Source organism: Leptodactylus fuscus, chromosome 1, assembly GCF_031893055.1.
Source record: "Leptodactylus fuscus isolate aLepFus1 chromosome 1, aLepFus1.hap2, whole genome shotgun sequence".
NCBI classification, from domain to species: Eukaryota; Metazoa; Chordata; class Amphibia; order Anura; family Leptodactylidae; genus Leptodactylus; species Leptodactylus fuscus.
In genome coordinates, this window is record NC_134265.1 from 101,885 (window position 1) to 116,398 (window position 14,514).

The 14,514-nt window shown below is 54.1% G+C and overlaps 1 protein-coding gene across 1 annotated transcript in view; it reads left to right on the forward strand.

Moving 5' to 3' along the window:
* The window catches only part of DNAI1 (dynein axonemal intermediate chain 1), a 68,047-nt gene that overhangs the window by 38,570 nt on the left and 14,963 nt on the right, over positions 1-14,514 (forward strand). Inside the window, exon 14 of the mRNA XM_075262254.1 lies at positions 5,423-5,608. Coding sequence (XP_075118355.1) covers positions 5,423-5,608 — 186 coding nt within the window. The remainder of the gene's footprint in view (positions 1-5,422; positions 5,609-14,514) is intronic.

Below are 14,514 nucleotides of genomic sequence, written 5' to 3' on the forward strand. Positions count from 1 at the left end.
ATAGACCTCCATTCCAGGACACATCACTATATAGAGGATAGACCTCCATTCCAGGACTCCTCACTATATAGAGGATAGACCTCCATTCCAGGACACATCACTATATAGAGGATAGACCTCCATTCCAGGACCCCTCACTATATAGAGGATAGACCTCCATTCCAGGACTCCTCACTATATAGAGGATAGACCTCCATTCCAGGACTCCTCACTATATAGAGGATAGACCTCCATTCCAGGACACATCACTATATAGAGGATAGACCTCCATTCCAGGACACATCACTATATAGAGGATAGACCTCCATTCCAGGACTCCTCACTATATAGAGGATAGACCTCCATTCCAGGACTCCTCACTATATAGAGGATAGACCTCCATTCCAGGACACATCACTATATAGAGGATAGACCTCCATTCCAGGACTCCTCACTATATAGAGGATAGACCTCCATTCCAGGACCCCTCACTATATAGAGGACAGACCTCCATTCCAGGACTCCTCACTATATAGAGGATAGACCTCCATTCCAGGACACATCACTATATAGAGGATAGACCTCCATTCCAGGACTCCTCACTATATAGAGGATAGACCTCCATTCCAGGACTCCTCACTATATAGAGGATAGACCTCCATTCCAGGACACATCACTATATAGAGGACAGACCTCCATTCCAGGACTCCTCACTATATAGAGGATAGACCTCCATTCCAGGACACATCACTATATAGAGGATAGACCTCCATTCCAGGACCCCTCACTATATAGAGGACAGACCTCCATTCCAGGACTCCTCACTATATAGAGGATAGACCTCCATTGCTGTGCACCATGCTATCCTGTAGCACAGTGAGGTCTTGTGTCCACGCTGTTTTCTGGACGTGACATCCAGTTTCACCTGCAGTACAGAATGGATCACCAGGCGCCCTTCTCCCGGTCAGCCGATCCCTCTGTACTGGCCTTCGCCTCCACGCACCTCTTGCTTTCAATCCAACTTATTATGCAAAAGACAAAATTGCAATTTTATTTTTTTTATTCCTCTCCAGAAAGAACTGAAAGTAAACCCGACCTGATGGTGGCGCCATTGTAAAATACAGCTCATCACACAAAAACAAGTCCTCATAGGAACAGTAAAAAAGTTGTGGCCCTTGGAATACGACATTGTAAAATATAAGCTTGGTCAAAGGGGTGAAGGATACACCACTACATAACTAGCCTGGTGGCCATATTGGTTGTCACCCAGCTTTCTCAGAAGCAGATATTTATTTCTGCACATCTTACTGAATGGCACTGCAGGCAGCATAGGAAGGGTTAATGGTTGCGGCACTCGCGCCCTCCCGTCGTTGTCGGATGTGCTGTGTTAAATATTCATAATGTGCCGTTTGTGCAGTGCGGGTCACATGGTGCACATTACACGATTCACAGGGCGCCAGATCCCCCAGAGCCGTGTATAATTCATGGCGGAACCATATGTCTGCCGTGTGCTAAAAATATGTCAGCGAATCGTCTGCACTGGCACCGCAGCACAGGTTATACCATAGATATACCATGTAGTCAGTGCCCGGGGGCCGAGAGAGTGACCCTAAAATCATTACCTGGGAGAGTCACAGCCTGTAATCAGTGCCCGGGGTCTGCGGCGTCATACCCTGTAATCAGTGCCCGGGGTCTGCGGGGTCACACCCTGTAATCAGTGCCCGGGGTCTGCGGGGTCACACCCTGTAATCAGTGCCCGGGGTCTGAGGGGTCACACCCTGTAATCAGTGCCCGGGGTCTGCGGGGTCACACCCTGTAATCAGTGCTTGGGGTCTGAGGGGTCACACCCTGTAATCAGTGCCCGGGGTCTGCGGGGTCACAGCCTGTAATCAGTTCCCGGGGTCTGCGGGGTCACACCCTGTAATCAGTGTCTGGGGTCTGAGGGGTCACAGCCTGTAATCAGTGCCCGGGGTCTGAGGGGTCACACCCTGTAATCAGTTCCCAGGGTCTGTGGGGTCACACCCTGTAATCAGTGCTTGGGGTCTGATGGGTCACACCCTGTCATCAGTGCCCGGGGTCTGCGGGGTCACACCCTGTCATCAGTGCCTGGGGTCTGAGGGGTCACACCCTGTAATCAGTGTCTGGGGTCTGAGGGGTCACACCCTGTAATCAGTGCCCGGGGTCTGTGGGGTCACACCCTGTAATCAGTGCTTGGGGTCTGAGGGGTCACACCCTGTCATCAGTGCCCGGGGTCTGCGGGGTCACACCCTGTAATCAGTGCCCCGGGTCTGCGGGGTCACACCCTGTAATCAATGCCCGGGGTCTGCGGGGTCACACCCTGTAATCAATGCCCGGGGTCACACCCTGTAATCAGTGCCCGGGGTCTGAGGGGTCACACCCTGTCATCAGTGCCTGGAGTCTGAGGGGTCACACCCTGTCATCAGTGCCCCGGGTCTGCGGGGGTCACACCCTGTAATCAGTGCCCCGGGTCTGAGGGGTCACACCCTGTCATCAGTGCCTGGGTTCTGAGGGGTCACAGCCTGTAATCAGTTCCCGGGGTCTGCGGGGTCACACCCTGTAATCAGTGTCTGGGGTCTGAGGGGTCACAGCCTGTAATCAGTGCCCGGGGTCTGCGGGGTCACACCCTGTAATCAGTGCCTGGGGTCTGAGGGGTCACACCCTGTAATCAGTGTCTGGGGTCTGAGGGGTCACAGCCTGTAATCAGTTCCCGGGGTCTGTGGGGTCACGCCCTGTAATCAGTGCTTGGGGTCTGAGGGGTCACACCCTGTCATCAGTGCCCCGGGTCTGCGGGGTCACACCCTGTAATCAGTGCCCCGGGTCTGCGGGGTCACACCCTGTAATCAGTGCCCCGGGTCTGCGGGGTCACACCCTGTAATCAGTGCCCCGGGTCTGCGGGGTCACACCCTGTAATCAGTGCCCCGGGTCTGAGGGGTCACACCCTGTCATCAGTGCCTGGGGTCTGAGGGGTCACACCCTGTAATCACTGCCTGGGTTCTGAGGGGTCACAGCCTGTAATCAGTGCCCCGGGTCTGAGGGGTCACACCCTGTAATCACTGCCTGGGTTCTGAGGGGTCACAGCCTGTAATCAGTTCCCGGGGTCTGAGGGGTCACACCCTGTAATCACTGCCTGGGGTCTGAGGGGTCACACCCTGTAATCAGTGCCCGGAGTCTGAGGGGTCACACCCTGTAATCAGTGCCCGTAGTCTGAGGGGTCACACCCTGTAATCAGTGCCCGGAGTCTGAGGGGTCACACCCTGTAATCAGTGCCCGGGGTCTGAGGGGTCACACCCTGTAATCAGTGCCCGGAGTCTGAGGGGTCACACCCTGTAATCAGTGCCCGGGGTCTGAGGGGTCACAGCCTGTAATCAGTGTCCGGGGTCGGAGGGGTCACACCCTGTAATCAGTACCCGGGGTTAGCGCCCCCTGGTGACCTGGCAGATGAGAATCCAGGGCTCTGCGGTAAAAACTTGGTGGCGTCCAGGCAGAACATCTCGCTTTCTCATCGACCGCCCTGATAATGCCGCACCGCTCCACCATGTGGAAATAACGCAGATTATCTCCAGGGCGCCATTAACTGCTTCACTTCCACTGTGCGTATTAGCCACATGACTAATAAGAAGTGCAGAGATAGCAGCATTATACCCAGTATGTGGCAGTATAGGGGCAGCTCCAGAAATAGCACATTGTGTCAAGGGTCTGATGGGGGGGCAGTAGTCCCCACAGAGGGCGCTCTTCAGGATGTAATACTAGTGGCAGACGGAGATTGGTCGTGGACTGGGTGTAGTGCAGGGTCTGAAGAGAGGCAGATGGGCACAAGTCTGGATACCGACACCATGATATTGGGGGTAGGAATGTGCAAACCAGGAGTCCGAACCAAAGCAGGCAAAAGGCAGAAGCATCACTGACAGCCAGCAACGAAGAGGAATGGCTGTGCCAGTCAGAACCAGGCAGTCAGCAGACATTCCAGAGCAAGCAGGAAGATCAATATCAGCTAGGAGTCCGAGCCCACAGCGAGCATAGTACCTGAGCAAGCAGGAAGATCAATATCAGCTAGGAGTCCGAGCCATGCAGCAAGCATAGTACCAGAGCAAGCAGGAAGATCAATATCAGCTAGGAGTCCGAGCCCACAGCGAGCATAGTACCTGAGCAAGCAGGAAGATCAATATCAGCCAGGAGTCCGAGCCAGGCAGCAAGCATAGTACCAGAGCAAGCAGGAAGATAAATATCAGCTAGGAGTCCGAGCCATGCAGCAAGCATAGTACCAGAGCAAGCAGGAAGATCAATATCAGCTAGGGGTCTGAGCCATGCAGCAAGCATGGTACCAGAGCAAGCAGGAAGATCAATATCAGCTATGAGTCTGAGCCCACAGCGAGCATAGTACCAGAGCAAGCAGGAAGATCAATATCAGCTAGGAGTCCAACCCCACAGCGAGCATAGTACCAGAGCAAGCAGGAAGATCAATATCAGCTAGGAGTCTGAGCCATGCAGCAAGCATAGTACCTGAGCAAGCAGGAAGATCAATATCAGCTAGGGGTCTGACCCCACAGCGAGCATGGTACCAGAGCAAGCAGGAAGATCAATATCAGCTAGGGGTCTGAGCCATGCAGCAAGCATAGTACCTGAGCAAGCAGGAAGATCAATATCAGCTAGGAGTCCAACCCCACAGTGAGCATGGTACCAGAGCAAGCAGGAAGATCAATATCAGCTAGGAGTCTGACCCCACAGCGAGCATGGTACCAGAGCAAGCAGAAACATTTTTTCAAAGTAAGGATTTCATTGCCAACTTGAGTTCAGAACCCAGAAATCTTCCGGTGACTGGGACTACGCTGGGTAGTCGGGTATTGGGGAAGGTTTAGCTGAACCATCAGTGCTACCCAGAATATTCGGCAGTGCAGGGCTCAGCTGTCCAATACCACCGGGCATAGACTGGTAGATATTGCCTGGTCCAGTCTGTAGGTCTATAGAGTGTAGGGGCCCAATCTGGTGCTACATCCACTCTGCTACATGAGGGGCAGCACTGTCAATGTCACATGATAGCTGCAGGCCATAAATATCAGATCGGTGGCCATGAATGTTTTTTTATGTTTTATACTCCAGTCACATCCAAAGCTGCAGTCACCACTGCTGGTTGCTTTTGGAAGCAGGTAGTACTTTGTCTAAATTGATGTTAAATTATACTCCGGTCATATCCAAAGCTGCAACCAATTCACTGCTGTCTGCTGCATAGTGTAACTTCTGTATCGTGTCGCTTCCTGCTGCGTTGCGTTGCTGAGGATGTTGTGCGCCTGCCCCCTACTCTTTGTACAGGTACTGGACCATAGAGGGTAGAGCAGCGACGTGTTGGATCCCTCAGCATAGTGTATACAGCTCTGGATGTGACTAGAGCACAGAACGCCTCTCATCTCTTCCGTTCTCCCCCCAGGTCCACGTCTTTGACTTGTCGGTGAATAAGTACGAGGCGCTGTGTCAGCAGGCCGTGGTGGCCAAGAAGAAAACCAAACTGACTCACATTGAGTTTAACCCCGTCTACCCAGTGATCATTGTCGGGGACGACCGGGGACACGTCATTTGCCTCAAGTTGTCGCCGAACCTGCGTAAAATGCCAAAGGTAAGATGGGTGAGGGGCGGAGCTTAGTTAGACTGTGGAAGCATCACCCGCCCCCGAGGAGGTCACAGCCACCCTAAATAATGGCTGACAAGGGGCCTTTAAGGGGGTAATTGTTATCAGATATTACGGTGCGATTATTTCCCGATATTGTGCGGCGATCACTACGACATCTTCTTCTATAGTCTCATTGTCCCGATCATGCAGCGGTGACCTTCACTGTGTCTCCTCGTGTCCTCAGAGGTGGGGGGCGCTCTTCCCTCCAGGCTTTACGCTCTCATCCTCTGTCGTCTGTCTCATCTGTAGCCGGACCATCGATCATACAATCCACGGGACGTGCCAGGACACAGGACGCAGCGATCAGTGACTGATAGAAGGCTGAATATACAGCTGTGCTATATATTATAGGGGGTGTAATAGACCGGAACCCGTACTGTGACCGCACTGACCAACAGAGACGGCAAAGATGCATCTTATATCATCATGTAGTGTTTAGACTCAAAACTTACTGACACAGAGCTCCAAATCACCTGCATACACAGTCACATGGTAAAATTCTGTCCTGTACTGATCCTGAGTTATAACCTGTATTATACTCCAGAGCTGCGCTCACTATTCTGCTGGTACAGTCACTGTGTACATACATTACATTACTTATCCTGTATTATACTCCAGAGCTGCGCTCACTATTCTGCTGGTACAGTCACTGTGTACATACATTACATTACTTATCCTGTATTATACTCCAGAGCTGCGCTCACTATTCTGCTGGTACAGTCACTGTGTACATACATTACATTACTTATCCTGTATTATACTCCAGAGCTGCGCTCACTATTCTGCTGGTACAGTCACTGTGTACATACATTACATTACTTATCCTGTATTATACTCCAGAGCTGCGCTCACTATTCTGCTGGTACAGTCACTGTGTACATACATTACATTACTTATCCTGTATTATACTCCAGAGCTGCGCTCACTATTCTGCTGGTGCAGTCACTGTGTACATACATTACATTACTTATCCTGTATTATACTCCAGAGCTGCGCTCACTATTCTGCTGGTGCAGTCACTGTGTACATACATTACATTACTTATCCTGTATTATACTCCAGAGCTGCGCTCACTATTCTGCTGGTGCAGTCACTGTGTACATACATTACATTACTTATCCTGTATTATACTCCAGAGCTGCGCTCACTATTCTGCTGGTACAGTCACTGTGTACATACATTACATTACTTATCCTGTATTATACTCCAGAGCTGCGCTCACTATTCTGCTGGTACAGTCACTGTGTACATACATTACATTACTTATCCTGTATTATACTCCAGAGCTGCGCTCACTATTCTGCTGGTGCAGTCACTGTGTACATACATTACATTACTTATCCTGTATTATACTCCAGAGCTGCGCTCACTATTCTGCTGGTGCAGTCACTGTGTACATACATTACATTACTTCTCCTGTATTATACTCCGGAGCTGCGCTCACTATTCTGCTGGTACAGTCACTGTGTACATACATTACATTACTTATCCTGTATTATACCCCAGAGCTGCGCTCACTATTCTGCTGGTACAGTCACTGTGTACATACATTACATTACTTATCCTGTATTATACTCCAGAGCTGCGCTCACTATTCTGCTGGTGCAGTCACTGTGTACATACATTACATTACTTATCCTGTATTATACTCCAGAGCTGCACTCACTATTCTGCAGGTACAGTCACTGTGTACATACATTACATTACTTATCCTGTATTATACTCCAGAGCTGCGCTCACTATTCTGCTGGTACAGTCACTGTGTACATACATTACATTACTTATCCTGTATTATACTCCAGAGCTGCGCTCACTATTCTGCTGGTACAGTCACTGTGTACATACATTACATTACTTATCCTGTATTATACTCCAGAGCTGCGCTCACTATTCTGCTGGTACAGTCACTGTGTACATACATTACATTACTTATCCTGTATTATACTCCAGAGCTGCGCTCACTATTCTGCTGCTATCTTTACCCCATTGTCTGGAGTCCATGGCTCCCTCCTCCCCTCTTCTCTTCAGATTCTTCTCCTCACTTTCGGATTTTCTTCGCGCCCCTCCTCCGATAATCACCTTATATTTGAATACTTGGGACAGGATTTAATTTGAGTCCCGTGCGGCCGCGTTATCTCTGGACAGCAGGCGGCAGAGGGGATGGCGGTGTAAATGAGCGCGGTATTGTTTTGCGCGGGTTCGGTCGGCCGCCTTGTATCTGCCCATCTCTCCTTCATTAACACTCCGAGCAGACTTACAATGAGCCGGAGCGGGAATTCATTAACCCCTTCCCTGCCGCAGTCAGGATGACGGAGCAGTATACAGAGATCTTTGTATCCTGGTCCACGGCTTTCTAGATCTCTGCTTGCTGTAAACTAGACTGACACTGCTCACAGCTGAGGGTTTGTTACTATTGTATCCAGTCTAGACAATCCTGTGAGATAAGACTGGAATTCAGACTGACACATTGTAACAAACTATCAGGACAGCAGAGATTGATATCAATGTGAGAACAAGAAAGTTGTATCATGTGATCTGCTCTGATTCTGGGAAAGCTGGGTGACATCCGCTATGGCCATCATTACAGTTCCTAAGTCCTAGCCCGCTATATACAGTTACTCATCAGTACAGGAGCGGGTATCGGCAGTACCTGCAGAGAACAGGGGGGTGTCACTCAGCTTTCCTGGTGTCCTGAATGGTTGCACCCTGCCCCTGTGTTGTTATAGCACTAGATCTGTGGGGGAGGCTTTACTTATTATACTGGCTGTCACTCAGCTTTCCCAGAAACAGAAGTAACTGAAAATCATTTCTGAAGCCAGTTACCTATAAATCATGTCCTAGAACCTAAAGCTCCTGATGCTTCAAGACCTAGAACCTCTGACTCACCAGGACCGAGGGATGAAAGGGATTACAGCAATAGCAGGCACTACCAAAGGTCCCTGCACCACAAGCTATATACCAGGTCTGTCTAGAGCTTCTGACTCTCCAAACCTGGACGGACAATTCAGGGTCTAGAACCTCTAAGACTCCATTACTAGAGAGAAGCTAGCACTTCAGAACCACAGTCTCTCCTGGAGCTAGAAACTCTGACTCTCTAGGATCTAGAACCTGTGACTGACCAGGACCTAGAACCCCTTATTACCCAGGACCTAGAACCCCTTATTACCCAGGTCCTAGAACCCCCTGTCACCCAGGACCTAGAACCCCTTATCACCCAGGACCTAGAACCCCTTATCACCCAGGACCTAGAACCCCTTATCACCCAGGACCTAGAACCCCTTATTACCCAGGACCTAGAACCCCTGACTCTCCAGGGCCCGGATCTTCAGTCTCTTTGCTATTCTGTCCTCTGATGTCACACTCTTGTTGTTGTCTTCTTCCTCTGATGATGATGTCACTACAGCTGCTTTACATTCTGCCTGTGTCTGATGATGTCATCGCTTGTGCTTGTTGTTGTCCTCGGGGTGACTCGCAGGTCGCCAGTGATTGATGGACGCCATGTTGCTCGCCATGTTTAATCACATTGGGCTAATTGTCTGTAAAGGGTTTATTAACTCCGAGGGCCTGGAGGCCACGCAGATAGAGAGCCATTCACACCTCGCAGTGTGCGCCGCTGTCATCACAGGTTACTTCACCTGCTTCATTACTGAGCGCAGCTCCTGCAGCAATTACACACGGAACAGGTGATACCTGACTGTGCCATACTCCAGTCACAGCCAGAGCTGCAGCCATCATCCTGCGTTATATATGTTATACTCCAGTCACAGCCAGAGCTGCAGCCATCATCCTGCGTTATATAGGTTATACTCCAGTCACAGCCAGAGCTGCAGCCATCATCCTGCGTTATATAGGTTATACTCCAGTCACAGCCAGAGCTGCAGCCATCATCCTGCGTTATATAGGTTATACTCCAGTCACAGCCAGAGCTGCAGCCATCATCCTGCGTTATATATGTTATACTCCAGTCACAGCCAGAGCTGCAGCCATCATCCTGCGTTATATAGGTTATACTCCAGTCACAGCCAGAGCTGCAGCCATCATCCTGCGTTATATAGGTTATACTGCAGTCCCATTTACAGGCCAGTGTGGGGGGGGGTGCAGACTTGTGGGGGGCGCTGCAGAGATGTGAGGCAGGTGGGGGGCGCTGCAGACATTTGGGGCCGGTGAGGGGCGCTGCAGAGATGTGAGGCAGGTGGGGGGCGCTGCAGACATTTGAGGCCGGTGGGGGGCGCTGCAGAGATGTGGGGCGGTGGGGGGCGCTGCAGAGATGTGAGGCAGGTGGGGGGCGCTGCAGACATTTGGGGCCGGTGGGGGGCGCTGCAGAGATGTGGGGCGGTGGGGGGCGCTGCAGAGATGAGGGGCGGTGGGGGGCGCTGCAGACGTTTGGGGCTGGTGGGGGGCGCTGCAGACATTTGGGGCCGGTGGGGGGCGCTGCAGAGATGTGAGGCAGGTGGGGGGCGCTGCAGACATTTGGGGCCGGTGGGGGGCGCTGCAGAGATGTGGGGCGGTGGGGGGCGCTGCAGAGATGTGAGGCAGGTGGGGGGCGCTGCAGACATTTGGGGCCGGTGGGGGGCGCTGCAGAGATGTGGGGCGGTGGGGGGCGCTGCAGAGATGAGGGGCGGTGGGGGGCGCTGCAGACGTTTGGGGCCGGTGGGGGGCGCTGCAGACATTTGGGGCCGGTGGGGGGCGCTGCAGAGATGAGGGGCGGTGGGGGGCGCTGCAGACGTTTGGGGCTGGTGGGGGGCGCTGCAGACATTTGGGGCCGGTGGGGGGCGCTGCAGAGATGTGAGGCAGGTGGGGGGCGCTGCAGACATTTGGGGCCGGTGGGGGGCGCTGCAGAGATGTGGGGCGGTGGGGGGCGCTGCAGTGATGTGAGGCAGGTGGGGGGCGCTGCAGACATTTGGGGCCGGTGGGGGGCGCTGCAGAGATGTGGGGCGGTGGGGGGCGCTGCAGAGATGAGGGGCGGTGGGGGGCGCTGCAGACGTTTGGGGCCGGTGGGGGGCGCTGCAGACATTTGGGGCCGGTGGGGGGCGCTGCAGAGATGTGAGGCAGGTGGGGGGCGCTGCAGACATTTGGGGCCGGTGGGGGGCGCTGCAGAGATGTGGGGCGGTGGGGGGCGCTGCAGAGATGTGAGGCAGGTGGGGGGCGCTGCAGACATTTGGGGCCGGTGGGGGGCGCTGCAGAGATGTGGGGCGGTGGGGGGCGCTGCAGACATTTGGGGCCGGTGGGGGGCGCTGCAGAGATGTGGGGCGGTGGGGGGCGCTGCAGAGATGTGAGGCAGGTGGGAGGCGCTGCAGACATTTGGGGCCGGTGGGGGGCGCTGCAGAGATGAGGGGCGGTGGGGGTCGCTGCAGACATTTGGGGCCGGTGGGGGGCGCTGCAGAGATGTGGGGTGGTGGGACAGGTGGGGGGCGCTGCAGAGATGCGAGGCGGTGGGGGGCGCTGCAGACGTTTGGGGCCGGTGGGGGGCGCTGCAGAGATGTGGGGCGGTGGGGGGCGCTGCAGAGATGTGAGGCAGGTGGGGGGCGCTGCAGACATTTGGGGCCGGTGGGGGGCGCTGCAGAGATGTGGGGCGGTGGGGGGCGCTGCAGAGATGCGGGGCCAGTGGGAGGCGCTGCAGACATTTGGGGCTGGTGGGGGGCGCTGCAGAGATGAGGGGCGGTGGGGGGCGCTGCAGACATTTGGGGCCGGTGGGGGGCGTTGCAGAGATGTGGGGCGGTGGGACAGGTGGGGGGCGCTGCAGAGATGTGGGGCGGTGGGACAGGTGGGGGGCGCTGCAGAGATGTGGGGCGGTGGGGGCGCTGCAGAGATGAGGGTCGGTGGGGGGCGCTGCAGACGTTTGGGGCCGGTGCGGCCGCTGAACGTGTCTGTGTTTAGTTTGCTGTGATTGTTTGGCGCTCTCTATTAACCTTTTCCTGGCGCTCTCTTTGTGGTGCGGCGCGGAGCTCATTACGCCTGGAGTGCGCTCTTCATGTAATGCCGCCGCACCGTACTGAGAGCGCCGCGTGACGACAAGATTGCGCTATCGGGGGAAAACACTCGCCGCACGACTCTAATGAGCTTCTCAGGATTTCTATAATCCGGCCTCACAAGTCTCTGGTAAACACTTATGGCCTGAACGTGGCGCACAGTCATGTGACCGCTCCGGCATACGGCGCACTGCTGGTGTGTACTGACCCCTGCACAGCTCGATGTATACAGCAAAATCTCCGGGATTTGTTACAATGTATCAGTCTCACATAGTGTGTTACAGTTGTATGCAGTCTGGACAATGCTCTGTGAGCTCTGCACATCAGCAGCTGCACCCGCCTCTCCTGGACGGATAGTTTAGGGGTCTACCCATGCCCCTCACTACCCCATGTACAGTCAAATGGGCGGGGCTATGAAGATACTCAGAATAAGCTCCAGACCAGTACAACTGACCCTGCCAGAGGCGGCATCCATGTGATTGGCACTATAAGGCGGGGCTATGGCTGGCACTATAAGGCGGGGCTATGGCTGGCACTATAAGGCAGGGCTATGGCTGGCACTATAAGGCAGGGCTATGGCTGGCACTATAAGGCAGGGCTATGGCTGGCACTATAAGGCAGGGCTATGGCTGGCACTATAAGGCGGGGCTATGGCTGGCACTATAAGGCAGGGCTATGGCTGGCACTATAAGGCAGGGCTATGGCTGGCACTATAAGGCGGGGCTATGGCAGGCACTATAAGGCGGGGCTATGGCTGGCACTATAAGGCGGGGCTATGTCTGGCACTATAAGGCGGGGCTATGGCTGGCACTATAAGGCAGGGCTATGGCTGGCACTATAAGGCGGGGCTATGGCAGGCACTATAAGGCAGGGCTATGGCTGGCACTATAAGGCAGGGCTATGGCTGGCACTATAAGGCAGGGCTATGGCTGGCACTATAAGGCGGGGCTATGGCTGGCACTATAAGGCAGGGCTATGGCTGGAACTATAAGGCAGGGCTATGGCTGGCACTATAAGGCAGGGCTATGGCTGGCGCTATAAGGCGGGGCTATGTCTGGCACTATAAGGCGGGGCTATGGCTGGCACTATAAGGCAGGGCTATGGCTGGCACTATAAGGCGGGGCTATGGCTGGCACTATAAGGCGGGGCTATGGCTGGCACTATAAGGCGGGGCTATGGCTGGCACAATAAGGCGGGGCTATGACTATAAGGCGGGGCTATGGCTGGCGCTATAAGGCGGGGCTATGGCTGGCACTATAAGGCGGGGCTATGGCTGGCGCTATAAGGCGGGGCTATGGCTGGCACTATAAGGCGGGGCTATGGCTATAAGGCGGGGCTATGGCTATAAGGCGGGGCTATGGCTGGCACTATAAGGCGGGGCTATGACTATAAGGTGGGGCTATGGCTGGCACTATAAGGCGGGGCTATGGCTGGCACTATAAGGCGGGGCTATGGCTGGCGCTATAAGGCAGGGCTATGACTGGCACTATAAGGCGGGGCTATGGCTGGCACTATAAGGCAGGGCTATGGCTGGCACTATAAGGCGGGGCTATGGCTGGCACTATAAGGCGGGGCTATGGCTGGCACTATAAGGCGGGGCTATGGCTGGCACAATAAGGCGGGGCTATGACTATAAGGCGGGGCTATGGCTGGCGCTATAAGGCGGGGCTATGGCTGGCGCTATAAGGCGGGGCTATGGCTGGCACTATAAGGCGGGGCTATGGCTATAAGGCGGGGCTATGGCTATAAGGCGGGGCTATGGCTGGCACTATAAGGCGGGGCTATGACTATAAGGCGGGGCTATGGCTGGCACTATAAGGCGGGGCTATGGCTGGCACTATAAGGTGGGGCTATGGCTGGCGCTATAAGGCGGGGCTATGGCTGGCACTATAAGGCGGGGCTATGGCTATAAGGCGGGGCTATGGCTGGCACTATAAGGCGGGGCTATGGCTGGCACTATAAGGTGGGGCTATGGCTATAAGGCGGGGCTATGGCTGGCGCTATAAGGCGGGGCTATGACTATAAGGCGGGGCTATGGCTGGCGCTATAAGGCGGGGCTATGGCTGGCACTATAAGGCGGGGCTATGGCTATAAGGCGGGGCACTATACCGCATTGTATTTAGACGTCTCATTCACACGTTGCGTTTTGTAGGGTCAGTGTATGTCACTCATTATCGCCCCCTTCCTCTACCGCCATCAGTTGCAGCGCCTGTAGCCCTGGAGGACACTGACCCCTGATGTGACACCTCGGCCCCCTCCACCTGCGTGCTCTGTATTAACCCTTACGTAACCGCACAGTAATGGCAGTACAGGAGACAGAACAGGATCGGAGGCGACTGAGCGGCCTCACAACCCGAGCCCCACAGACACTCATATAGAAGAGGAGGATTCTGGGTAATCCCTGGGTGATGGGGTCTCCACAGGTGGCAATCACAGGGTTAATGCTCTATTATTACCTCCAAGCTCTGCAGCGCCCCCTGTAGTACAGAACCAGTACTGTGTTCAGTGTGAGACTTCTGCTCAGCGAATAGAATTCTAGGACTTCAGTGAAGACTGACATACAGTATATCAACCACAGCCTGACCCTCTATAAATAAGGGACAGATCAGTGACAGGAGGGACATATAGAGGGGACAGATCAGTGACAGGAGGGACATATAGAGGGATCAGATCAGTGACAGGAGGGACATACAGAGGGATCAGATCAGTGACAGGAGGGACATATAGAGGGATCAGATCTGTGACAGGAGGGACATATAGAGGGGTCAGATCAGTGACAGGAGGGACATATAGAGGGATCAGATCAGTGACAGGAGGGACATACAGAGGGATCAGATCAGTGACAGGAGGGACATACAGAGGGGACAGATCAGTGACAGGAGG